General features: G+C 48.5%; 1 protein-coding gene across 1 annotated transcript in view; it reads left to right on the top strand.

Moving 5' to 3' along the window:
* Positions 1–4898: 4898 nt before the first annotated feature.
* Positions 4899–27211, top strand: part of AFAP1L1 (actin filament associated protein 1 like 1) — a 58263-nt gene continuing 35950 nt past the window's right edge. The window contains exon 1 of the mRNA XM_069484384.1: positions 4899–4942. Coding sequence (XP_069340485.1) covers positions 4927–4942 — 16 coding nt within the window. The 5' untranslated portion in view covers positions 4899–4926. The remainder of the gene's footprint in view (positions 4943–27211) is intronic.

Raw genomic sequence — 27211 nt, 5'->3', positions numbered from 1 at the left:
GGACTGGACTGGCTAATGTGTCAGGCTCCTTTCAGCTCTAAAGTTTTTCTAGTTCCAGGTTATAAAGCCAACTTTGGGCCTCTGCACCCTGGCGTCAGCCTGCGGTACAGATGTGAAGTTGGGGCATGCGGCCAGCCCTTCAGCAGAGCTAGTCCATATGCAGCGTTAGGGGTTGGGTGTCCACCTCGGCCCTCCGCGCAGGGGCTCCCAGCAGGACAGACCCTCCAGAAGTCTTCACGGGTTCATAATTTCCCGCAAGGTCCCACATGTGCAGCCTGTCCGGCCAGATCAAGCCCACAGGGGTATTTAGTTGGTTCTTGCAATGTTTTAAAACAATTGCAATTGATTTTTAAATAGAGGTTTTACACTAAAATCTGGATTTCTGGGTTCTGCTGGAAGATCTGGCCATTCGAGACCCAAGTTCACTGGTTACTGGCCCTTCAGGGGGGCAAGAGAGCTCTGCTTTGCCACAACCTCCATGGCCCCATTCCCTGCCTGGCCCTGCAGGTGCTTCCACTTGTGAGCCTTGCTTAAGGAGCCTAGGTGCTCTTTTCCCGGGGAAGGACCCAAAGGGAGGAGGCAGGATGCATGCAACATTTGGGCATAAAAACAAAAGCTCCTTCTCCTGCAGACACAACCAGTGGGTTTGGCTCAGGGAAGCTGAGCCCTGTGGGCTGGGTGCAGGTAGGAGCCCCGGAACCTGGAGCAGAAACCTGAAGGTGCTCAGGGAGGAGGAGTTTTCATCCATCCATGAAACTCTGTCTCTTTCTGCCAGAAACTACCACTCAGATCTCTATCTGCTTTCCGGGGGCCCCGGGTGCACTAGCAGGCTTGTGTCATTTCCCTGGATAGAGGCTATAATGGTGACATTGTGCTGGGTGGAACAAGAGAGGTTTTCTTCTGGCAGCCAGCTTTGGGCAGACACCCGAGCAGGGGGCTCTGGGGCTTCGCCTGCACAAAGGAGCATGGGCGAGGGGCCCTGAGCCAAGGAGAAGCTGCACGTCCACGGCAGCACACACGGGGCTGGGAAGCACAAAAGCATTTCTCGCAGAATGCCTCGTTGCAATTTCCTTTCCCTCTGTCAATAAATAAGCAAATAAAACAATCCCAGAGAAGAAATGGAACCCCCAGGACACATGCATTAATAGAAGCCAATAATGGCAGGACTTCCTGGTCCTTGAGCATTTATTCACTGACTCACTCCACAAATATGTATTACAACTTACTAGGTATTGGGCCCTGTGCTAGGCTGTAGGGATCTAGCAGTGGGTAAGACACAGCAGCCATCTGCACAGCATTTGCAATGGGGCGGGAGGTGGCAGGGATGGGTAAGGAGAGAAGCAAATAGGAAATTATACGCTGATGACCCGGTGGCAGAACTGAGATTCACACAGTGACAATTCAATTCAAGAACCCAGATCTGAGCACCCATCTGTTGTCTTTCTTGCTCTTCCCAGAGTGCCCCGAGATCACTGTAGTCTCAGTAGAAACCACCCAGACCACCACAATAAGGAATCTGGACTCTCCACTGAGGGCGAAGAGAATCGTGAAATATTTTTAAGGGGGAAGTGACATGGTCTGACAGGGATCATGGAACGGTCACTCTGGGGGCCATGGTGGAAGCAGACCCTGGAGGCAAGGTGACGGGTCAGAAGGCTAGAGTCTGTTTCTCTCCCCAGGACGAAGAGCTCTGAGCCTCCCGATTTTTCTTTCCCAGGGTTTCCCAGTTCCACCTGATAAGCTAAGAAGGAGACGGGGGAGTATCTTTTGTTTTCACAAGATCAGGAGCAAAAGGGAGTTGAAAGCTTTCTTCCTGGTATTGTTCACAGGACCGAACTTGCTATCTTTTTACAGAGCCGGAGCTCTCCACACAGAATTCTTTAGGAAAGCACCAGGCAAACCTGGAAAACTTGGTATTGAGGAAGAAGGAAAGAACAGATATGGGCAGCACCTACAAATCTTTGCCAGAGAGTTGTACTCAAAGAGAATGGGAAGAAGAAAAGAAACGCAGACATCAACAGCCTCCCTTCCCATCCACCTGATAGCTCACACTCCAGCCAACACAAACTGCTTTGTAGACACATCCTGCCGTTTTCTATCTCTCTGTCTTTGCTCTCACTGTTTTCTTTGCCCATAATGTTATCTCCTCATTGCCTGTTCAAACCTTATGCAGCCCAGTTGCCACCTCGTCCAAATGTCTATTTTCCAGTACTGTCTCCATGATCAGTGAGAAACTCTTGCTTTGTCTTCATGGACGCCAGGAGAACTTTATTTCTCCTCCAGTACTTCTCATATAATAATTTGTATTAAAATTATTTTATACATATCTATACCCTCTACTGGAGTGTAGATTCCTTGAGGATGGGAATCATTCCTACTTAGCATTTGTTCTCCCAGTAGGAACTTGTACAGAGTGCAATTAATGTTGCCTAAGTGAACTGATGGACAGTAGGGATAGTTTTTATGATGAATATAGGCCTCACTAAAGGAAAAGTGCAGAAAAAATATACAGTTATCTCTTGTCCAAAACCCACAAATAACTTTCTCATCGAGGTTATTTAGTTATTCTGACAGCAACCAAGCTGTAGTCAATTAGCCAACATTGCCACCTAGTGGACATTATGGGTAGTTATCACACCTTCTTCACAACTTCTTTTTGTTAATTCTCAGAACTGCACAAGGCCAGGCACCAGAGGCTCAGGCCTACAATCCTAGCCCTTCGGGAGACCAAGGTGGAAGGATCACTTGAGGTCAGGAGTTTGAGACCAGCTTGAGAAAGAGAAAGACCTACTCCCTACAAAAAATCAGCTAGGTGTAGTGGCATGCACCTGTAATCCCAGTTACTTGGGAGACTGAAGCAGGAGGATCCCTTGAGCACAGGAGTTTAAGGTTGCAATGCGCTATAAAGGCTCCACTGCACTCTAGCCTGGGGGACAGAGTGGCACTCCATGTAAAAAAAAACAAAACAAAACAAAGAAAACTATACAGACTATGTTCTTCCATTTTTATATTTTTCCCAGACCACAGTTCAGTTAATTCCACTCCATAAATTATTCCATGGGCACATATAAATTCTCCTTACCCTTTTTTACTTATTTGTCCCAATTCTCTGAATATACTTCCAAAGTCCTTGAAATTTTCTGAAAGTTCTCTAAAAGAATTTCTAAGAAATCCTCCATCTGTTTTTGCAATAATAATGTTTCATAATTTTTTTCAATTATTTCAAATGAAATATGATTTTGAAAGAATTGGTGAGCCAGCCTGGGAACTTAGCTACAATTTAGAGCCTTGTTTCCAAGTGTTGCAGAGTTCAAACAGTGAACTTTTGGAATTTAATCCACTTGTAAATCGTTGGTTGGCTGCTTTAGAATTTAAACTGAACTTTTCCAATTGGAAAAGGGGGGAGGAACAAAGGACCAGGAAAATAATAATGGCTCACATGTCCATAGCTGTTTATCGTTTATAAGGTGGGTTTGTATCATCATTTCATTTGCCCTACCAACAGCCCTGTGAGGTCAGTATGAGGTTTCCCACAGCACAGATGAGTAAGCAAGCCTCACAGACAGAAAGTTAGATACTTAGTAAGCAGGAGAGCAGAAGCTCATATACGAGTTTTCCGACTCAAATCCCATGGTTTTTCACTACACCTTGTTTCATCTAAGGGCACAAAGACACACACACACACACACACACACACTAAACAAATCACCAATGCAATGTTTTGAAGACAGTGTTAATTTCAACCTTCCCATAAAAACAATGGAAAAAAATATTCCCAGCCCAGAAAAGCACAAGATGCTTTGTCCCAGGCCCTTTCTTGCACAAGGTGTTCTCAATGCCAGAATGTTCTAAGTCAAGGAGTGGCCCACTCAAAACTGAAAACCATGGCCTCACCCATGTTGGGGAGGAAGGGTGTCCAGGAGGACAATTTAGCCTGGACTTCATGAAGGGTGTTAAATTCAGACATTTGATATTGTCTATAAATGAGTGAGACCTATTTTCACAGCAATACACTCACAGTAGGAAGAAGTTGTTCAAACAACTTTAAACTTAAATCCCATTACTGGACCACACCGGTCATAGCAATGTTTTTCTACATCCTGTAATTATCTTGGGAAGAGCGCACTTACACTGCACTGTATTTTATATACTAAAAGTGTTCATTTCCCCAATTTTTATCACCCCGTTTTGGCATGTTTTCACGTTTTAACATACGGGGAACCTCAAAAGTTGGAAGTGTCCCAAGCTACTGCCCACTTTCAGGAATTCTCTCTTTCTCCTTTTCCCAAGTGGTTTTCTTTTTGAATATCTTTGTTGATGATTATTATTTCACTCCACTTGCACGGTATTATTGACATGGCACCAGCACAGCCCCGGTCCAGCGTCTGGCGCTGGAAGGAGCTCAGGGAAAGCCCGGCGAATGGAGACGATAAACCCAAAGCCAGGAAACGGGTGGCAGCTGCGGGGAGAGAGGGTCTAATGGCTTTGGGGGAAATCCTAGCAGTCCGAGCTGGAGTGGGCCAAGCGGCGCGACAGTGAGCCCACCGATCGCCAGCCGCGGGCAAAGCTGAACACGGCCTCGGCCCGGCGTGGGTGGGCGGCGCGGGCCCGGGAACGAAAGTGCGGACGGGGAAGTGGGTGCTCCAGGAGGGCCGCGGAGGGCGTGCGGAAGGCAGGGCGTGGCGCGGGCGTGTGCGGGACACTGGACGCCGGCCGGCGGCCCAGGGGGCGAGGCGCGCTCGGGTCTATTCCGGGCGCGGCGCGGAGGGGCGGGGGCGGGCGCGCCGGGCGAGCATCCTGTCGGGGGGAGGGGACGCGCCGGCGGCGCTGGCCGTGGGGCCGGCCTGAGAGCGCAGCGCCCGCCGCCGCCAGCCGCGCCGGAGCCCCGCGCCCCGCGGCCCTGCGCCCCGGGATCCGAGCGGCGCCATGGACCGAGGCCGGGGTAAGAGGGGCCGCCGCGCCCGCACTTGCTGCTGCGGGGCCGGGAGGGAGACCCGGGAGATCTAAGGCCGGAGAGGAGGAGGAGGCACAGAGGTGGGCGGTGGGAAGGGGCGCCGGGTGCGGGGACTAGAAGACGCGATGCTGTGTGCACAGGTGTCTCCTGCTGCCGGACAGCCCGGCGCGTGCCCGTCCCTCGTGTCCTGGGGCTGAGTCGCCTCCTGTGTGTGGAACTGGAGTTTTCATACACTCCGATTCGTAACTTCATAAAAGATCCCCCTCCGCATAACGGAGGACAGCGAGCTCCTCGCACCCCGTTCCGCGCAGTGGGGGCAAAATAAGGTTTCCAGGTTACTGTCCCCAGACATGCGACCTGTGAAGCCCCTGCGGCGCGCGCCTGGCCCGGAGACCGAAGCTGGCAGCTGCCTCGGGCATTGGAGGAGCGCTGGGAGCAGGCGCGGCGGGAGGGGCGGGCTGGCTCTGTTAGTGATCAGCTGTGACCTTGGCCCAGTCCCTTCTTCTCTCTGGGCTAGTGACAAAGTTGCACTAGTCGCTAGATGGTCTCCCAGGACCTTGCTGCTCGGCTCTTTTTGAGGGATGAGTGTTTTGGTAGAAGTTTCACAGAAGCGGAAGGGACTTTCGGACACTGGGATTGATGTGAGCAGAGAGAAGGGCGCTCCTAGGGGGCAGCGCGCATCTTAAGTAAAGGCTTAGATGTTACAATGGGCATGTCCATGTCTGTAAAGAAATGGCCTGCTCGACATGCCGGCGATGTCAAGGGCCGAAATCCGAATGCCGGGGTCCTAATCTCCAAAGAGATCACGGGTGTGAAGGCACTTGGTAAACTGCTGAGTGGTGTGCCAACATGAGAAGCGTTGTTGTTAATACTGGAAATTCCTCCCCCTCACCGTAATAATCTTAGCCGTTTTCCCCATCTGCCCATTTGCTGTGCTTGGCCGCCCCCCAGGGGCGACGGAGAAGGAGTGAGCAGGGACATGGAAGAATTGGGAGGCAGGGATGAGCTCAGTGAGCAGGTGGGGGTAGACCCCTCTCACTCCTATCACAGGTAGAGCCAGGCTCAACAAGCTCAGAGGGCCAGAGGGGACCCCAGGCTTCCAGTTCAACCTCCCCACCTGCCCCTCCCAACACAAAATACTGCATCCACCTTCTCCTTTAGGGGCCCAGGAGGGCAGGCAGGAAATGGAGGAGGCTTCTGTTTGGTCCTGTGGGAACTGATGCTGTAGTAAAGCGATTCTCACCTGTTAACTGACTTACGGGCATGTGTGCAAAGAGTGTACACACCCCTCAGAGAGGAAAAACAGAAAAAGAGAAGAGGCACCTCTCATGTCCCTCAGTCCTGCTGTCCCCACCTCACACATCTAAAGCAAAGAGGACCATCCCCTACCCTCTCACCCCCTGGCAGTTGTCAAATACCACCCTGGCTGGTCCCCAGTACACAAATCCATACCTAGGCCTATCCAGACTTTTGGGAAGTAGACTGTCCTCTTAAGACAGAGGGTGACAATAATTCACTTAAATGCTTGATAACCACTGCCTCCACTTCTGAAGGCCACCTCCAGAGCACTCCTCCTAGGAAGCTGGACTTCCCAGGAAATCTCTGAATGCTCAGAACATTCGAGGGCTCTGGCCCTCTCCCCTGCGGCATGCTTTTCTAGCCTGCTTTCTTCCTTCACGGTTCTCGTCACAATTCTGGAGAGTTAGTTACCTGCCTACCTGTTTAGTGTCCACCTCCCCTGGCTGGAAAGAAGCTTCAGGAAGGCAGGGAGTGGATCTAGTGTGATCAGTCTTCTGGCACAGTGCCTGGGACATAGTAGGAGCTCACTAGCAGTGCTTTAATTAGCAATATATAGCACATGTTATAGTGCACTGCGAGCTGATTAATTGTGCTGTTGTTTTTTTAAAAAGAGAAAACTACTAAATCCTCACGTCAGAACAGTTCTTTGTGACTTGCAAAGGCCATCTCAAAATGCAAGTACAGTGTTCATGTGGCTGAGGCACGTAAGACCAGTTTATCTGTCTAGACCCTCAGTTTTCTATCCTGATAAATAATTGCAAACACGCCTGTTTTATGAATTAGAGTACAAAATCTGTATGTGTGTTTAAGATAAAACATGAGACTTCAAAAATTATTCCAACAGACCTTTCTTGTTGTGCCCTGTGCCCAGGTAGGTTTGCATCCTCTTCTGTTGTCAGGGAAGGTTTAAGAAGCACAGGTCTCATTTCAACCTCATACCTGCCACGTGAGGGGTGGGATTGTCACGCCCAGTGGACTGGCGAGGAAACCGCGCTTCAGTATTAATAATAATAATTGAAATCAAGTCCTTCCCATGTGCCAGTCTCCATCCTCAGTGTTTTACAGAACAGCCCATGAGAAGGGGGCTATGAGTTCCATCAGGGTTCTGTCGTTAATGTCACCTCACAGGAAAGCAGGCTCAACAGGTGTATTAGTCAGCGAGGGCTGCCATAACAGAACACCACAGACTGGGTGGCTTAAAAACAGAAATTTATTTTCTCACAGTTCTGGATGGCTCAAAGTCCAAGATCAAAATGCTGTCAGGGTTAGTTTCTGGTGAGGCCTCTCTTCCTGGCTTGTCAGGTCGTCTTCTCTCTGTGTCCTCACATGGCCTCTTCTCTGTGCACACACAGAGCAAGATCTCTAGTGTCCCTTCCTCTTCTTATAAGGATACCAGCCCTATCGGATTAGGGCCACACCCTTTCGACCTCATTGAACCTTCATTACCTCCCTAAAGGCTCTATCTCCAAACACAGTCACTTGGGTCAGGGCTTCAACAGATGGATTCGGCGGGGGACACAAGTCAGGGTTAGGTCACTGACATTAATTCTCGCAGTCATTCCCCATGTGAGACACAGAGGTGGGGTTTGAACCCGGCTCTGTCTACATCAAAGTCCTGATCTTAAGCTTGTTGTAGACTGCCTTTTTGGTGGCAGGTGACCCGCCCAAGCCCCAGAGCAGAGCCTAGATGCCAAATCTGCCTGCGCCAGGCCCTGGGCACCTCCGTCGCACCTAAGTGTCACTGTTCAGATGCTCCATGGCAATGGCAGCATAAAAGTTTGGCATCAAAGTCAAATGACTCGAGAATGGAAACAAAGTTGGGAGGTAGGATTTCTCGCCCAACAGGATATGCATCTTCCCACGAGGCAAAAAGGATTCATGTGACACAGAAACCATTTCTATTATAATGGAATTCCTTCCAGCAGGATTTCCCGATTCGTGAATCCCATGCAAAGAGAATCAGTCTTTGGTGATGGTAACACACAGGTAAACCCCATGACTGTAGACACCACCTTCTACAGGACAATTAACTTTCTATCCTCAGATGAAGGTAAATTATAGATACTGATAGTACCTATTCTTGGGGCTGTTGTAAATATTAAATGCATTTTAAGTGCCTCAAATATACCTAGCATATGGGATCCACCCAGTAAATCTGGCTATTGTAATAATGACAATCTTTTTGTTAACAGACTCATCATAATAAAACTGCTTCATAGAATGTCACTTGTTCCCTCCACAAGCTGGTCCAACTCTGATGATACTTTCTGAGTCCCTGCTCTGTTTTAAGTACTGAGTCAGACAGCTTTGCGTACCACCGGGACAGAGAACGTGTCATAATCTTGTCTGTCTCCTGGAGTTTCTTTATGTTGCTTGTCCTGGCAAATCCCTCTCTGACCTTCAGTAACTGGACCATTGTCCAAATGACTTGTCTGAGTGACCGATACATGTACTAATACATAAGATGATGTGTCCATTTTCTCTTATACGTTCTATCTGTGCAAGCCTACTGGCTGTAGTAATGTCATCTTGATTTTGCTTTTGTGAACTATCCATTCTTCTTGAATCATTTTTTCTTTAAAGTCTTTGGGCTAAATTTCCTCTGATTTTTAAAATTTGCCTTCTTAATGTCCAAGATTACGTCTGCTTTCCCTGGTTTGTGTGAAGTGATTGATTTCCCCAAGGTTCCTTTCCTTTCTACTTCACAGCTAGTGCTTTTCCAACTACTGCAGTTGAATCCAGCCCAAGATGGGAGTTTCTTTTGCTGCATTCCCTGCTCATGGGGTGATCATATGGTCTACTGGGCAACTCGAGAAACAATCTGATGCTCTGTTTTTCATTGAATGAGATGTTTATTGCTCACGAGATGATGGACGAGCTCATGCTGAGTGTGTCTTGCCTCCGTTGGACCAGCTTTGAGATCCGGATGGGGAAGGCCACATGTTCCCTCCAGCTTCCACGGGCCAAACAAACTCTTCCTCTGGTGACACCACCCACTTTCTGTCCCCAAGGCTGTGAGTTCTTATGCAGACATACCTCCTCCCTGACATCCAAGTTCATTCCCTGCTCCTTCTACTAGTAATGGTCTTTTGAAAAGAACACTTGTCCGTATTCTAATCATCTTTTCCATCCAGACCTGTTCCAGGAGGTCATCTTTGTCAGCCTGGGGACTCAGTGGAGCTGAGTGGTTCAGAGAATGGACAGAGTTTGAGTTTTGACTGCAATTTTCTAGCTGTATGACCTTGGGCAGGTTACTTAATTTCTCTGAACTTGAATGTTTTCATTTAGAACGTCATGGGAAAAGGCAATGGATATTGTCTAGTATGTGTATTTCAGCCACATTCTGCAGTGGGTATAACAGTCATGTGGGGCCATAGGACCTAACCTTTCTCTGTCCCTGCAGAGGCTTCTGCCGGTCACCGGGCACTGCCTCCTTGCTGTCTGGCCTCTCCATTCTCATCAGGGCTTTGTCTCTCCCTCAAATATCAGTTTCAACCCCCCCTTTTCACATGGGTGACACCCTGCCAAGTAAGTTCCTCCCTCCCCACCCTCTGCCAAGAACCTATCATTACTCCATTCTCGTCTTTGGTCCAGAAAAACAATCCTGTTTTTGGATACCATCAGCTTCTCATACCCTTCTTACTCTTCAAAAAAAAGGAAAAAAACAAAAAACTTGCCACTGAACAAAAAAGTGAACCCATCTGTGTGCCCACCCCTTGAACATTTTCCCCCTTCCTTTCCTGGGAAAACTTCTCAAATAAATCCTCGGCACTCATAGCCTCCTGCTTCTTCCCACATGCTCCTTCCACTTCCTGCAGCCTCCGACCACACCCTCTGCTGAGAGCCCCTCTGAAGGCTCTCCAAGTGGCTTCCACTTCCATTGGACCAAAGTCCAATCTTTCACCTCTTCCAAGTCTCAGCTCCTGGACTTCTCTGTAGCTCTGTTGACCCCCTACTTTTTTCTAATGTAGTCTCTCCTATTTTGCACAGATGGTTATATAACCACCCCATCCCTCCAGAAGCCTTTTCTGCTCTCTCTCTCTGCTTCCATCCCACTGTTGTAGGTGCTCAAAGCCTCTGGGCCTCTCTGGCCCCAAGACAAGTTACCCAGCTAAGTAGTGCCCTCAGTCTGTAAAGCAGGAATAATGACACCCAGAGTTGGGAGACTGAATTGTGAGAATATTTGCCCAGCTCCTAGTGCCTGGCCCATAGCAGGTGCTTACTGATGATTTCCCATCTTTTCCCACTTGCTGTATCTTCTCACTTGCTCTGTCTCTGTCTTCTTGCTCTACCTTCTTTAATGTCTCTTGCCCCTCTCCCCTGAGCTCCCCACCACCTCAGCCCTCTGTCTACATTCATTCCTCCAGAGAGCCAAATCCCTCTGTGAGGGTGACTCTCAGATGTCCATCATCAGCGACGAGCTGGGCTCCGTTCCTACATTACCTCCCACCTGTAGTACATTTCCATTCAGAGGTCAGCTCAAGCTCAAAGCGACCCAGTCTTGAACTCATCTTATTCACCACCAAATCAGATGGCCCTTCCTGTTTCTCTTTTTATGGTAACAACTCAACCACGTGAGGAGTTAGTGAAGGAAATGGGGGTGTTTGTGAAGAAGACTAAATTTGAAGGGGGGACAGGGGATCAGTTCTCAAACTAGCTGTCCTGTTTAAGAAGTAATAGAAAGTCTCCCTGGACGGCTGTGCAATAGGTGAAACAGAGCCCAGTTGGGGCTTGATCAAAGAGAAGCATACAAATTAAAAGAATGTTGGCCAGATGCAGTGGCTTATGCCTATAATCCTAGCACTCTGGGAGGCTCAGGCAGGAGGATTGCTTGAGCTCAGAAGTTCAAGACCAGCCTGAGCAAGAGTGAGACCCCATCTCTACTAAAAATAGAAAAATTAGCCAGGCAACATGGTGCACACCTGTAGTCCCAGCTACTCGAGAGGCTGAGGCAAGAGGATCACTTAAGCCCAGAAGTTTGAGGTTGCGGTGAACTATGATGATGCCACTGGACTCTACCCACGGTGACAGAGTAAGACTGTGTCTCCAAAAAAAAATGAAAAGAATGTTAAATGATAGAATAGGAGTTGCCCATGGACATGATGAAGCAGAGGTTGAGTGTCCACAGGTCAGGGAAGCTAATGAATGGCTCCTATGGGGACCACATTAATATGCAGGTTAGGGGTTATTGTCATCTAACATTCAAGAGGTTTCCATAGGCATGACATTTTTGCACCAGGACTTCTCAGAGTGTATACTTCAACCTAAAGCATCCTCTTTTATTTAGATGTACACTATACGATGGAATTTGGGGAGAAGAGGCCTCTGCGGTTAAGGATAGTTATCTAAACCTGTTGATCTGATCCTGCTTAAACCCTTCAGTGGTTTTGCATTGTTTGTAAGATATCAACTACTGTCCTCATGGTGGCCTCCAGGCCTACCCTCTCTGCGCTCTGCCCACTTCACCGGCTCACTTTGGTCCCCTGCCTACCTCTTGTCCTGGGCACTCCTCATGTTGGCCTTGCTCCTTCCAAACTTGAATATTTTGTGCCTTCACCTGGTTCGCCCCTACCCATCCTTGGCTCTCTGTTCAAATATTCCTTCCTCCAGGCACCATTTCCCAACCTCCCGAGCTACACTCCCCACTGTAGATGCTCACAGCACCCAGTACTTCGCATTGGTTGCCATTTTCACTATCACAATGAACTGTGGGGTTGAATTAGCTGTTGATGTGAGCTCTGTGAGAGCAGGGCCCTTCTTTCCTCGCTCACTGCACCTAGTGTAATGCTTGGCACATAGTAGGTGCTCAATAAATGTCTGTTGAGATGAGTAAGTGAAAGCGAGAGTACACAGTTCACAGAATGGACGCTGGATATGGCCACTCGTAGCTCCAGGATTCTCAACTTCAGTGATTCTCATTTTAGGAATAGAAACATAGTCTTCATAATTATCTGTTATGTCCATTGCCTTCATCCTCTATGCAATCAAATCCCAAGTCCTGTTGACCGTTACTGGGAAATGGCCCCTAGATAGCTGCTGCTTCTATATCCTGTCGCCTCCGATAGGAGCTTCCTGTTTCTACTCTTGCCTTCTGCAGCCTGCCTTGAGGACCACTCCCTGTGTGTCTAAAACAGTGGGTCTCAAATCCAGCCAGGCTCACAGTGGAGCCTTCTGAAATTACAACCCCGAAGATCTGATCAGTGAGTCTGGAAGGAGGTTGGGAAATCTTGCACTTTTTGCAAAGCCCCCAGGTGATTCTCATGTTCTCACAGGGGTGACAACCACCCTTCTCACCCACTGCTTTTGTCCTGACCCTTCACCCTGCTCGAGCCCCTTCCAGGATTCCCTGATGCTTATTCTAGTTCTGCCTTTTACACTTTTCAACTAAGTGAGATTTTAGAGTCAGAGCCTATTACCCGAATTAGCTTTCTGAAAGCATGAAATGTCTCATTTTATCTTTTAAATGCCATGCACATTTTTATTATAGTCCCTAATATACTTCATCTCCTTACCCCCAAATATCTTTGTGAAAAGTGGACCTCCAGAGATGTGTTATGTATGTCTCAGCCTCTCCTTCCCCACCTCTACCCTGCCCTCCACCACGGACTCCCAGATTTTGTGAACTCCAACCTCCAATAAATGTCCCAGCACACAGTGCCAGAGTGAAAATGTATCCGGACATGGGAGCAGAATTCCCACGTCCTGGCCCCGGCTCAGACACTTGCTGCTGTGATGTGAGAACATATATTTTCAAACAGTTTTTAACTTTTAGGAGCATCTTGACGTTCACCAGTTGTATTCATTTCAGCTTAGCACCGGGGACATTGAGCATCCACAGAGTGCTCCGTGCAGACACCAGGCACCCTCTCTCCATGGTGACCCTACAGGGTCTCACTTAGCCGTCGTGCCCTGGGGGGTTGCTGTGGACAAGAAGGAACCTGTGTAATAGGGAAATTCATCAGACAGAATTGACCACTAAAGCCTTTTCTCTGGGGACCCTTCTAGCCCTGAGTTTCTCTTCTGTGGCTTCTCCTAACCCTGTGAGCAGTGGAAACATTTTCCCTACTGGGCAGATGCAAAAACCGAGGTTCCAAAAGATGACTCTGCTATTCCCGCTTCCTGAAAGAGACCAGCTCAGCATCATCTCCCTGTGGAAACTTCCTGCCACATCCCCTCTTCCAGCTCCCCTCTGACTTTGGGTTACCACCGCCCTACTCAGTCTGAGCTTGTAGAAGATTTTACTGCACTTACTGAAATGTCTCTCCTACATATCTATGAATCCTGAGGTCTGGGACTGTCTTCTGCATGGCAGTCCCAGTGTCTAACACACAGCAAAGGCTTAATAGTTATAGTCAAATGCTACTCAATACTCACCACTCACCAGGACTCAGCAGATACTGTCGTTATCCCCATTTTACGGATGAAGAAACTGAGGCTTAGAAAAATCTATTTATTTCCCCAGCCTGACTTGCCTTCCAACCTAAGTTCTTTACCATTGCTCTCCGCTGCTTCTCTGTGAGTGTTGGTGGGTTATCCCCAAGTTAGTTACACGAGGGGCTTGCTAGGTAAGCCACGGATACTAGGTAAAGATTTCAAGGTGGGGACAAGCAGAGTTCTGAGAGGAAGGGGAGGAAAAGGAGAGCTGAGCAATTCCAGGGGACAGCCAGACAGCCCGCATGTGGTTTTATTTGTTACCCTTCACGCTTCCCGCAGTGGCCCTCGGAGTTCTGGTATTAAGAATGCAAGAAGCTCTCGTCCTCCTGGGATTAACCAAGCAAGAGGCTGGCCCCAGAGGGCCCAGGCAGGGTTTGTCCTCCATCTGAAATTTCATTCGGGGAATCCCAGCCACACCCCGAGTGGGGGTGGAGGTGCAGAGCTGGCCTGGTGTGATTGTTCTCCCTGGCACAGCTGTCGGGCCGCAGCAGGGGCAGAATGTGGCACCGCATTGCAGTCATACCAGGTCTGGGGAATTTACGGACAGCCCGCCTCACAGCAGGCGTGCTGAGGGCTTTTTATAGCCCTCTAAGAACCCAGAGGAAAACTGATCTCCTGAGAGAGAGCAGTGGAGCCCGTGTCTTTCTCAGGCAGCCTTCCATCAGCCGTGCAGTCCCCAAGTGCCCACGGTTCAATTTAGGGCGAGAGTCACAGCTAAGCGAGCAGCGACGCACACTCGCTGTAGGGAGATGGGGATCCCAGCCCAGGTCCCGGAATCCCCACCTTGGGCTTCAGCTACTTCACCATTAAGATCAAACTATTATGGCGCAGAGACTTCAGCCAGTGGGCCGAATCTGGCCCGCCACTGTTTTTGTAAATAAAGTTTTGTTGGAACACAGCCACACCCCCCATGTATTGTTTGTGGCCACTTTCTCACTATAAGGGCAGATTGGAGACAGAGGCCATATGTGGCCTGCAAAACCCAAACTATGAACTGTCTGGTCCCTTACAGAGAAAGTGTGCCAACCCCTGGGTCAGGCTCGGAGCCCTGTGGTAAGAAGGATTCTGAGGGTGTGTCCAGACTGAGCGATGAAGCACTGCCTTTAAGCCGTACAAGAGCGTGTATTCAAGAGTAATATTCGGAGGACCCCAGAATGCCATTTACCAGTGTTTTTCCAAACTGCTTTTGGCATCAGAAACCTTTTGCAACCAAAACCTTAAGCAATAGAGCTGCTCTGGTGAAGCAGGAATGAGAACACCGAGCGCGGCCCCCTCCATCCCTCCGGCTCCCAAGGCAGCACCTGGGGAGGCTGCCCAGATCCCACGGGCGTCATCAGAAGGGCATTTGAAAACCACCTGTCTAATCCTATGCCCTTCATTTTGCAACTGGGGAAACTGAAGCTCGGGGGCAACATCTTGCCTAAGGTGACATGATGGCCTCCCAACAGGACCACTCACGTGATTACGAGGCATCGGCAGAGCACAGACATAGCTCTGCTGGGGAGGCAGCCTGTCCCTTGGCTTGCGGGGCCTCAGGGCCACCACTGGTGCGTGGGCAGCTGTGAAGTGCCCCTGCCGGCCCTGCAGCCCGCGGCGTGCAGGGCTGGGACTTGGCCAGGGCACATTGCTGACACCTGCCCACGCCTCCCCATGGCTTAGTTCCAATGTTTGGGAGCCTTTTTGTCTGAGAGCACCACAGCCAAAAGAAGAAAATAAAAATTAAATTGAAGCATATTTTTTTTAAAATTTCATTGATACAAAGACACTTTTTTTAAAACTCAGAATATATCTTACAACTGGCATATTAATTTATTCATTTCATTCTTTTTAAAAAAAAAAAAAGAGCTGTTATTCAATAGATAAAAACATCTCCAAATCAGTGGCATCTTAGAATAGAGAAATTATGATAATTTATACTAAAGCTTTCTTTTGAAGATGGAATCAGATTTATTCATTTGTAGAATAAATATTTATTCTTCCTGCCCGTTCTTGTTGAAGGGTTTACTGAAAGCAGATCCCGCTGATATGAAACCAAGGGGGATTTTTTTTAGCTCCACTTGCACCAAGAAGAAAACTGCTCTCCTGGGCATGTGCCAGGAAGCCGGAGAGCCTGATGGCTTTTCCTCACCTCCAGCCAGCAACCAGGTGTAGCCCTGAGAGGTTTCAGAGGGGAAGCTCGGGGTCCCTGTGCCCCTGAATCTCCTAACGTGGCAGAGAAAGCGAAACTTGGTCACTGATGCCTGGAACATGAGGTCATAGCTAGTCAGTGTCCATCAAAGAGAATATATAAAAGACCACAGGGTCCAAGGGCCACTTCCAAGGAACCCTGCGGGGATGGCCCTGCGGGTGGAGAAAGTGGTGAAGAGGAAAGAGGAAGGCCCCGAGTGTGCTCCGCAAGCAAAGGAGGGCAGTGTGCCTAGAGCGCAGAAGAGCAGGTAGAAGTTAAACGGAGCTTCACCATTCTTCCAGAGCGTCGGGCCTTGTTCTCCAGGTCCACAGCTGGGTGTGTCCCAGGCTCTTAGAGGCCGTGTGGCGTGTAATCTGTAACTAATAATAGAGGCGGACAGGCAGGAGCTGAGGGTGCTGGCTGTGGTGTCGAATTGCCTGGGTTTGAATTCTGGCTCTCTTCCTTTCACTTAACCTCCTGAGTTTCAGTTTCTTCAACCAAAAATGGAGATAACCATCTCCTACCTACCTAGGAGTGATCAGTGCTTTCACGCAGGGAAAGCACTCGGCACATGGGAAGCATTCGATTTTTTAAAAAAGAAAGCGAATGCCTAAAATTCAGGTTTGTAAACGATCGCCTTTCTTAATAAAATAGAGAGGAATCCGAGTTCTCTCTCCAATGCTTTCACTCTCGCTCCTTGCCTGCCCACCCTGGGAAGGGCTGGGATTACAGAGAAATTGGGACCAAGCCACAGGGAGTGCACGGGGCACGTGGCGATCTTTCATCATCTGTGTCGCAAAGGGAAACTGGTGTTGTGGGCCCCGGGGAGCGGTTGATGAGTTGTGAGCAGGAAGAGGTTGTGTGTTGCAATTTGGGAAAATTATTAAAGCCAGCAGCGAGCTCACCCTGGATTGCAGAAGGAGAGATTGGAAAGAGGTGGCCAGTTAGGAGCTGCAGCAAATACCTCGGGTGAGCAGCAGGCTGTGAGATTAACTCACCTTGATGGTTAAGAGCAGACATATAAAACTCTCCATTCTCAAATAGGGTTAATTGTACAGCATTGTCAGTCTAATGGGGAAGCAAAGGAGGTATTTGGGCACTTCACAACTCAAAACATCCACTTCCACAACCTTCAATCAACATTTTCTTGGATCCCCAACTTTAACTCTGGAGGCAGGAATCACCCCAAGGGTCTCCCAAAGCCTGCCCAACACAGCCTCCTAGGGGTGGATTCCTGGCGGCCAGCCCAGAACCAAATCCAGGGTTAGCTCAGGGAGGCTTTGGCAGGTGAGGAGGAAGGAAGGGAGGGAAGACTTTCTACCTGGACGGACAGTCGGGGTGGTCATTCTGAGATCCCACCCGGAATATTTAGTCTAGGCCCTGGCTGATGCCCCTGTGATCACTAACAGCAGCAACATCAGCAATAACAAACCCTTATGGCATGATTCATGTGTGCCCGGTGCAATGCGTAGCGTTCTTCGTATACATCTCCCTTGCTCCTTGCCACAACTCTCTGAGGTGAGTGCTCTAATTGTCTCTGTCCTACAGAAAACCGAGGCTTGGTGAGGTGCTGTCACCTGCTGGGGTCCCTGGGCAAGGCAAGACAAGGCACATCCCAGGTTTGATTCTGGGTGTTTCTCACCCCAGTTCAGAGTGTCACAACTACCCGCTGTCTTGACTCATCCCCAGCCTTCCTGCCCAGAGGCCATCCCACCTGGATTCCATCCCTCTTGGATGGGACGTCTCTGTCTGCCTCTCTTTGTTCAGATTGCTGGAGAGTTCTTTTATACAGCGAACCTAATATTGTGGTCTTAGAACTGCCACCCAGGTCCAGGCCTGCTCCCCAAACCCCCAGGTCCCCCGAGAGCATGTCTGCTCCACCTGCCTCTCCCCCACCCGCCCAGGAGCCCTTCTGTTATTGGAGACAGTTGTCATAGGCAGGATTCATGGGGCCCCTCTAGACTGGCTCTGTCCTGGGAATCCCAGGCTGCCAGTTAGTCCCTCCCTGGTGCGCCTGCTGGGCACTGGGCGGCTGGGCGAAAGCTAAGTCAGGCACCATCGCCACCCTCACGGACCCGCAGTTTGGTGGAGAGGGACATCGATCAAGTCGTCTGCTCTGCAGCATAGAACAAGGTAACGTCACCTGTCCAGCAAGGCAGGACCAGCCTCCTGGAGAAAGTGGCATCTAAACCAACTCTCAAAGGATAAGTGAGCCCTGTCTGCGGAGGGAGGAGATTTTAGATAATAATCATAGTCGATTTGTCACGTGTCAAGAACTGTTCTAAGCACTTTATGTAATACCTCACTGGATCCTCAGGACAGCCCTGTAAGGCATAGATATTATTATTATCCCAATTTTGCAGATGAGGAAACAGACACAGAGAAGGTAAGTAACTTGCCTGAGGTCACACAGCTACTAGGAGGCAGGAGTTGGAGGAGAACAGGTCATGCAGAGGAAACACCATGAACAAACAGTACTGGGATGGGGGCTCAGATATTGAAAATAGGTCAGAAATAGTAAAAAATAATTTTTAAAAAGCTCTATTGAGCAAAGCCAAGCCCAATACACCGTAGCTTCCTATTAGTATAGCCTGTGGTACCTGTTGACGATTTTCTGGTTCCCTGATCACACGGAGGTTTCTGTGAGCTGATCGCCCACCTAATCCTTTGCCTGTCTGAAGGAGGTGCTGCTCAGTCGCATCTCCTGAATTCTGGATGAGCTCTGTCGTTTGATTGGGGTGGGGGGTGGGAGGATAGCACGTTTACTGTTAATCACAATTTACCAGTTTACAAAACTTCAGCTGACAGAGCGCTCTCACTTCCCGCCAGCACAGTCAGACTTGAGTCTCACAACAGGCCCGCGAGGTAGGCAGGGAAGTTATGGTCACCCCACTTTGATGTAGAGGAAATTGAGGCTCAGAGACATGCAGCAACTTGCCCAAGGCCACACAGCCAGTAAGTATGGAGCTGGGCCTTGAGCCCCAGTATTCTGGCTGCAGTGCCTGTGTTTTCTCCATTGCTCCAAAACACTATGCACAGTGGGACGCCAGAAAGCTTCCAAGCCTGGCACTTGTGGCCTCTGGCAAGTTTAAGCTCTCTAGGCCTCTGTTTCCTATCAATAAAACTGGGATAAGAGGAGTTCCTACCATATAGAGTTGCTACACAGATTAACTGAGGTAATAGGCACAAAGTATACAGAGAATATTCCCACAATGGAATAGCATATAACAGTCAAAATGAATGAACATGGTGACTGGCAGCAATATGGATAAATCTTTGCAGCATAATATTAAAGAAAAAGTCACAAAAGGTTACTTATAGCATCACACCCTTTTAATAAAATTTAAAACAACCAACAATTTAAAATACGTCTTTTCAGAAGTACATCTAGTCACAATAAAACTACATACAGGGGAAAGCAAAGGCGTGATGAACACAGTATTTAGGAAGATAGTTAGCTTGGGCAGGAGGGTGGATCATACAGTTAAATGTAAGCTGTTGTCAGAATCCTTTTGTTCAGAATGGTAGGTTTGTGGGTGCTTACTACATTATCAAAAATAACTCATTATGTAAATAAATAACAAAAAGTGAGACACACATGTGCCAGTGATGAAAGTATCTTATGAACCAAGGATTAGGATTAATCCAATCTTTGTCCACCTATTCTTCCAAAAAGAAATAAAAGTGTTAGGCACAGTACGCAGCATATAGGAAGTGTTCAATAAATGGTGGCTGTCATTCTTGGACACCATTACTATCTACATAATCCAGATACCCCTAGTTGAAAGCTTTGATGTTTGCCAAAGGAGGGTGTGAGATGGGTCTTGAAACTCAGACTTCTCAGAAGCAGAAAGCCCAGCTCTGTGCAGACCTCGGGCTGGACGCCGTCCTGGTGAATGAACACTAGTGGGGAATGGTCATGAGGCACTCACTGCTGGGTCCAGCACACTTTGGGGGTGTGGGACCCCAGTGCAAAGGAGAAGTCCAAAGGTATTACAGTGCAGCAGTTGAAAGCTCAGGCTCTAGAGTCAGGTCCAGGTTTGAATCACAGCCCGCTAGCTGTGGACCTTTAGACAAATGGCTGTGCCTCTCTGCACCCAACCTGGTTCATGAGTAAAATGGCGGGTAAAACAGAACCTGCCTCACGGGGCCATTATGATTGCACATCACTTAAGAGCCGGAATATCCTACCTGCTTTTACCATCGCGCACTCCAGACCACTCCCGCTCCTCCTCCCGCGAGCCTTTGGTGAAGGAGATGGTGCAGGCTGCCCAACGTGGAAACAGCTGCCATCTTGGGAGCCGGAGGTGGTGGGGGGATGAGTGTGTGTGTCACAGTTTTCCACTTCCTCCTGGAACCATTTCCTTTGTGAGCTAAACAGGGAGGAATCCGCAGACAAAGGAACAATTCTGGGAGAGCCCCAGCCCACAGCCCACCAAGTTAATTTGCTCGGAAGCCTGTGGCTCACCCCCACCCCTCCTCCCCTCCTGTGTGGTCTGGAAATGGCTGGATGAGAGGAAGCTACAGCTTCCCTTGAGGCCCAGAGCTGAGCAACAAGGTGTCCCAAGCAAGCATTCTCCTGGTGGAGGACAGGGGACGGGAACCCGGGTAGAGCTGCTGCAACGATGCCCATTGAAGGTGCGGGGCTTCCCTGAGCCTGTCACCCTGGCCTGACTCCTGAGTAGCGTGTCACCCAGAACACCCCCATGACCTGCTTTCCTGTGACCTACGACCTGCCTGACCTCTTGCCTCCCTGTAGGAGCAGGTCAGAGGACCGTGCTAGTCCACCATCTCTAATGACAATCCCACGGCTCACAAACCCTTGCCCAGCCATCGCCCGTTTCCCCCTCAGGCAAAGCTGTGGGTGGGTTTCTAAACCCTTCCTTACAGAAAAGGAACATGAGGCCTGGAGGGGTTAAATAGCTCACCCTAAGCCACACACCAGCAAGTGGGAGGAGTCAGAGCCCCAACCAAGTCCCAATTCTTCCCGCCACCCCTGCCACCTCCCGTCTTCATGAATGTCTCTGTGTTCCTCGCCCGTGGAGTCCAACTTGTGCTATTCTCTCCAGCATAAAAGGATATTCAGTTTCCTGCAACCGCTGTAATTAACACACACAAAAGTCTTCCAAGGTGACCTCACTGCCCCTTGCCGTCCCGCACTATATTTAGCTCCTGGAAAGCATGAAGACCGAGGCATTGGCCTTGCAGCTGGGTTTTCTTTTCTGCTCCTTTGTCATTCTTTCCCAGCCCGCCTGCACCACGGGCTTCCCTACATATGCTGGGACAACAGGAAGTGTTTGTTTTAGTCATAAACAATGCGAGTCCAACCAGCGCTGTCCCCTCCGACGTTCTGCCCACTGTTTGGCCTTCACTTGGACTCAGAGAGAAGCGCTTGTAAATTCAAAGGAAGGAAGGGGGACGTCCCGGTGGCCCCAGGTGGCCCCAGAGTTGCAGCAACTTGGAAGAGACCGTGGGCGAGAGAAGGAGAGATTTCTGAACCCATGAGGGGAAGGGGCCATTCTGCCAGCCTCACCTGTGGAGCCGGTGGCCTCTCTGCAGAGTTAACCCCGAGCTGGACGCAGACAGATGCAGCATCCTGAAGGAAAACTGTGGGAGGCATAACAACGAGCTCCTCCGGGATCCTCACCATCCTGCAATCCTCAGTTTCCACACCTGTAAAATGGGGCTCACCCACCTTATTGCAAGAATTAATTTATGTAAATAACAGATGCAAGTCTCTCAAAGCAGGGCGTGCCTTCTAGCAGTAATGGGAGAGTAATGTAGGTGGCTGACATTTGCCAAGTGCTTGCTGTGTGCCGGACACTGTGCCAGGCACATTTGCACGTACCAGCTCCCATTCCCACTGACGAGGTAGATACGCTCGCATGTCACCCATGAGGCACGGGGCAGTCCTGTCAGTGTCCCAGTGGTGCACAGCTGGGAAATGGGAGAACAGGACTTAAAACTCAGGTGGTTTAGGTTGCTCAGAATCTGTTAGTTATCATTATTTCCCAATTTATATGTTAGAATTAAAATCCACCAACTGGGCCAGGTGCGGTGGTTCACACCTGTAATCCTAGCACGATGGGAGGCCGAGGTGGGAGGACTGCTTGAGGTCAGGAGTTCGAGACCAGCCTGAGTGAGACCCCCCCATCTCTACTAAAAATAGAAAAAAATTAGCCGGGCAACTAAAAATAGAAACAAACAAATTAGCCAGGCATGGTGTCATGCACCTGTAGTCCTAGCTACTCGGGAGGCTGAGGCAGGAGGATTGCTTGAGCCCAGGAGTTTGAGGTTGCTGTGAGCTAGGCTGACGCCACGGCACTCTAGCCCGGGCAACAGAGCGAGACTGAGTCTCAAAAAAAAAAAAAAAAAAAAAAATCCACCAACTGCAAAATGTACATCACTAGGTCAATTGGCAGCTGTGTCCATGTGAGGGATACAAGTCCAACAAAATAGAGTATCTGGGAGCTTGGCCAAGTGAGAAATCAGGCTTCTGCTTCCTTTTGTAGTCAGGACTTTTTGTGGCCTGTTTTTTTGTTTTTTGGGTTGTTTTTTTTTTTTTCTTTTTTTTCAAGCATCACTTTACTATGTTGAGCCACTATAAGGACAGACCTGGTTTTAAAATCACATTAATTAGCTGTTAGACTTTATAAGCTCTTCAGAAAAAAACAATGTGCTCCAAGAATTGATTTGTTCCACAAATACTTAAGCACTTAGTCTGTGTCAGGCTCTTAGCAAAAGCTGGCACTGTTCTTGCCCTCAAGGAGCACAGGCTCAAGTCAGGAAAACTGACATTAATCAAAAAATGTACGTGTAAATATAAAACCTTACTGTGTGAGGTGCCACAGGGAGAGATACGTGGTGTACAATGGCATAAGTTAGGGGGAGTGAGCGTGGCCGAGAGGACAAGGAAGGTAGCCCTGAGGAAGTCGTGACTGGGTTGAGAGCTGAAAAGGGCATGACTGCTTGGCACAGGAAAGGAGTTTGGACAGGCAGAGGGAACAGCCTATGCAAAGTTCCTGGGTTAAGAGGCTAAGGAACAGAGCGTGAGGGCAGCCTGGAGGGAGGTCCCTCTGGAAGAGCCTTCAGGGTTTGAAGATCACAGGAAAGGCTCCTCCTCCTTTCCTTCCCCCCACCCAAACATTGAGCTCACATCTAATAAGCAGACTGTTTTCCTTTCCAAGATGACTTGCCTCCGCTCCATTATAATGGCTCATATCCCATTAATATGCTAGCTCGTTAAAATGTAGCGTAGAAAGTCATCTCTAAAATCATGATCAAAAAATTTTTAAGTAATGCACTGGTTCTTTCTCCAGAACAGAAGCCTTTATGAGATAGAAATTGGGTCATTTTACTGTTTGCAAATAAGAAAGGAAATTTGAGTAAACCAAAAGAAAAATTGTAGGCCCTTCTTAAAACCACACTCTGAGAATTCTTCTTATTTTCCATTTTTAAATAGTGCTAGTTGCATTTTCTCTGACTTGGAAAATGGAGAATGGAGAAGGATGAGTTATCTCTGTGATCTCTGTAAAGAGACTTGTCAAAGGGTGAGGTAGGGAAAAGAGAAACTTCTTATTGCTTTGCATTTAATGAAATTGTAACTTACAAGCTGTTTCCAAGCATTTTTGTAAATTCCGGAATCTGAAAGGTGCACAGGAATGAGATCATGCGTCAAAATGCCCAGCACCAGACCCAGCCTGATAGGAGCCAATACAGCATTTATTATCCCTGCAGGTTTGCTGAAATTTAATTATTCACTTTTCTTTTGTCATGGAAATTACACTCATCACCTTTGAGATCTCTAAATAAATCCGACCTCCTGTGAGCTAGTGTCCTTACTGGCTGTGATAAGTACCTTTGCCTTGAAGATTTCACTCAGCCTACATCAGGGATATCACATCCTGGGAGCAAGTGACAGTGCCTTTTGCTGACAGCTTAATTTCTGCCATATAACATCTTATTTTTATTTCAGTTAGGTGAGGAGGGTGGAGGAGCAGAGAGAAAATTGATCTTAGTCTTAGTTGGGTACTCACCAGGAACAATAAGCACTTAGTGGTCTAATCTTAGATATATTTTTAAATAAGTTTCCAAATTTATTTGAAAAACTTCTTTTGCAACCCAGAGAATAAATATCCCCCATCTTGGGTTTCTGTGCTTGTCAGTCACACTTAAAAGATTGTAGACTTATAAACAATGGTTAGTCCATTTCTCCCTGTTGTGTTTTTGGTTTTTGTTGTGGTTTTGGTTTTTTTTTTTTTTTTTTGTCGTTTGAATTCACCATACCTCCGTAAGACTCAACTAAACCAAACAAGATCAATGAAATTTATTCGTGGTTCTAAATAAACTTTAGACATAAATACAGTCCTGTCCTGAGGCCCTAGTGTGCCCTCAGAAAGCACAGATGCCCTGGACCAGGAACAAAGACAAGAGGAGGGCTGGTTAGGAATTGGGGAATGAGATCTTTCCTAACTGGGGATGACAGGGACGGGATTCCTGCATTACCGCCCCTCCATCTACAAGATGTTGTCTCCTCACCTGGTGTGGAGAGATCCTTGGGATGTGAACATTCCCAGGGAAGGGGCTCCACCAGCTCCTAATGCCACAACCATCCCAAGTTCAGTGTCAGGGCCAGAGCCATGGACAGTCCACATGGCGAGGCTTGCAGAGTTCCATGATGTCCCCTTGTCTCCATGGCCCCCTCCCTTCTGCCTACGCTGCTGCTGGAACTCAGAAGGGCAGTCACGCATGAGTGAAGGGAGCAGCCATCGAGTGCCTGAGCACCGTGCACATCAGTTCATTTCGTCTTCATCATCCATGACCTTGTGAAGCAACTGCCTTCATCACCCCCACTGTTTGCGGATGAAGAATTGGAAGCTTAGGAAAGTTAAGAAATTTCCCCAGGGGCCGATAGCTCTAAAAATAACAAAGATGGAAGGAGAGCCCCGATTGTCCACAGCCTGTGCTCTTAGCCACTCTTCCATAATTCCTCTTAAGCATCAAGCTTTGTGTAAATTTTGTGTGAATTTAACACTAGACACTTTTTTTCCCCAACCGATTGTGTGACCATAGCTAAGTCAAATAATCTCTTTGACCCTCACTTTCCACATCTTTAATATGAGAAAATTAGACTAAGTCATCTAAGTATTGTATTCATTGAATAAGTGTTCAGTGGGCATCTACTATGTACTGAGATATAGCCCTCATTCTCACAGAGATGGCTACAACAACTATGGCAAACCTGTCCCTAATGCTATCTGATCGATACTTTGCAGTCTGCATCATTCTGGGGAGTATTAGGACATAGCAACATTGACAGCAGCAATATGCACTGTGGTTATCATTTAGTGAGTGTTGTTCCAGGCACAGTGCCACGCCAAGTGCTTCATAAACATGACCATACCTGGTCCTCCTGGCCCATGAGGTTGGGATACTATTATTCTCATTTTGCATATGACAAAGCCAGGGCTCAGCGTTTTCTAACCTGCCCATCATTGCACAGTTCAGAAGTGGTAGCACAAGAATCCCAACACTCGTGGGTCTGACCCCAAAGCCCTAACCACTGTGCATGCTATTCTAAGCAAGAATTCATGGTTCTAGCTATTTATTATATAACCTTCTGAAGCAGCTTTTATTCCCACCTTGACTCTAAGTTATTTCAGAAGATGTCAATTGATAATTTTTTAAGGAATATGAGAGGTTTTCCCACATTTTTTATGTTCATAGATGTTCCCTGTAGTATGTTCTCTTTGGTGCAGTATTTTGTAAAAATTGAAACTTGGACTCCTTGGGATCACCTGGAGTACTCGTTAAAATGCAGATTCCTGGATTCTAGTTCAGGCCTACATGCTGAGTCAGACCCTCTAGAAAGGTCGAGCAGTGTGTACTTGCAACAAACTCACTGGGAGAGTCTTTTCTTGCTAAAGTTTGAGGCTGCTGTCCTGGGAGGTAGGTGTGAGCCTTGGCAGAATCATTTGTCATATGCGTTATGCCCACATGACTTCTCCCCAGTTTAAATTCTCTGATGTTTTAAATACCTGTGGTTTGAATTCTCTAGCATTAAAGACGAAACTGCCATGGGAAGGTACTTCTGTATTCATTGTGATTGAAAGCTAGCTTCTCGGGGTGAGCTCTGTATTGTTCTGGAAGAGCTGAACACTGGCTGGAAGGTTTCCTGGATCCATGACGTATATCGGGTTCTCTCTGGGATGAGATCCCTGCTGTTAAGTCAGGTATTTGCCTGCAATGGCTTGGTTTTCCTCTATGAGGACTTCACAGTTAGGTCTCTGAAGTTCAAGTAAGCCCAGTGAGGAGAGGGCCATGGAGCAGGAACTTCAGCCCCACAGTCAGGGTCTCCCACCCATGGGGGAAGGGATCCCCAGTGAAGTCCTGGCCCAGAGCCCTCAGCCGGAGGGCCTTGAGAGGAAGCCCAGCATCCACGCCTGCCCACCTTCTCCCAGCCACGGCCTGGCCTCCCAGCCTCTGCTGTGCAGAGCAGAGCTGCGGTCTTCTGATGGCAGATTCAGGTGAAGGGTTGGACAGCCTGGGTTCCAGGCCTGACTCTGCTGCTTACTAGCTGAGTAACTTCACTGAGACCCCATTTTCCCCTTTGCAGGGCACCCGAGGATCAAATGAGATAATGCGCGTTAACTGCCCAGCACGGGGGAACTGCGCCACAGCTCCGGGGAAAGGGTCTTGCAAGGTCACGGCCAGCTGGGCTTTGCCCGTGGCTCCAGCTCCCTCTGCCCCTGCTGCCCGCCAGTTCCTTTCAGGTTGCAAAACCCCCACACCTGGCAGCCCCTCACTCTCCATCTGCTTCTCCCAGATTCACTCAGCCCTTTCCTTCTCCTTTGGTCTGTTTGGACTTTGGTGATCACATCTCAGTCAAATGAAAAGCACTTAGAAGTCAAGATTCCATGTTAAGAAGCCCATCAAAGATAGGAAAGAAGCAAAAAAAGATATTACAAAGCTTGAGTACTAAAGCAATGGTCCCCAACCTTTTTGGCATCAGGGACCGGTTTCATGGAAGACAATTTTTCCACGGATTAGGGGTGGGGGAATGGTTTCGGGACAATTGAAGCTCATTACAGTTACTGTGCAGTCAAACCTCTCTGCTAATGATAATCTGTATTTGCACCTGCTCCCCAGCGCTAGCATCACCACCTCAGCTCCACCTCGGATCATCAGGCATTAGATTATCATAAGAAGCGGGCAGCCTAGATCCCTGGCATGCACAGTTTACAGTAGGGCTCGTGCTCTATGATAATCTAATGCCACCGCTGATCTGACAGGAGGCGGAGCTCAGGTGGTGATGCCAGTGATGGGGAGCAGCTGTAAATACAGGTGAAGCTTCCTAG

Source organism: Eulemur rufifrons, chromosome 10 (genome assembly GCF_041146395.1).
Source record: "Eulemur rufifrons isolate Redbay chromosome 10, OSU_ERuf_1, whole genome shotgun sequence".
Taxonomy (NCBI): Eukaryota; Metazoa; Chordata; class Mammalia; order Primates; family Lemuridae; genus Eulemur; species Eulemur rufifrons.
The sequence above is the reverse complement of the archived record's forward strand: the minus strand, read 5'-3'. Positions and strand labels throughout refer to the sequence as shown.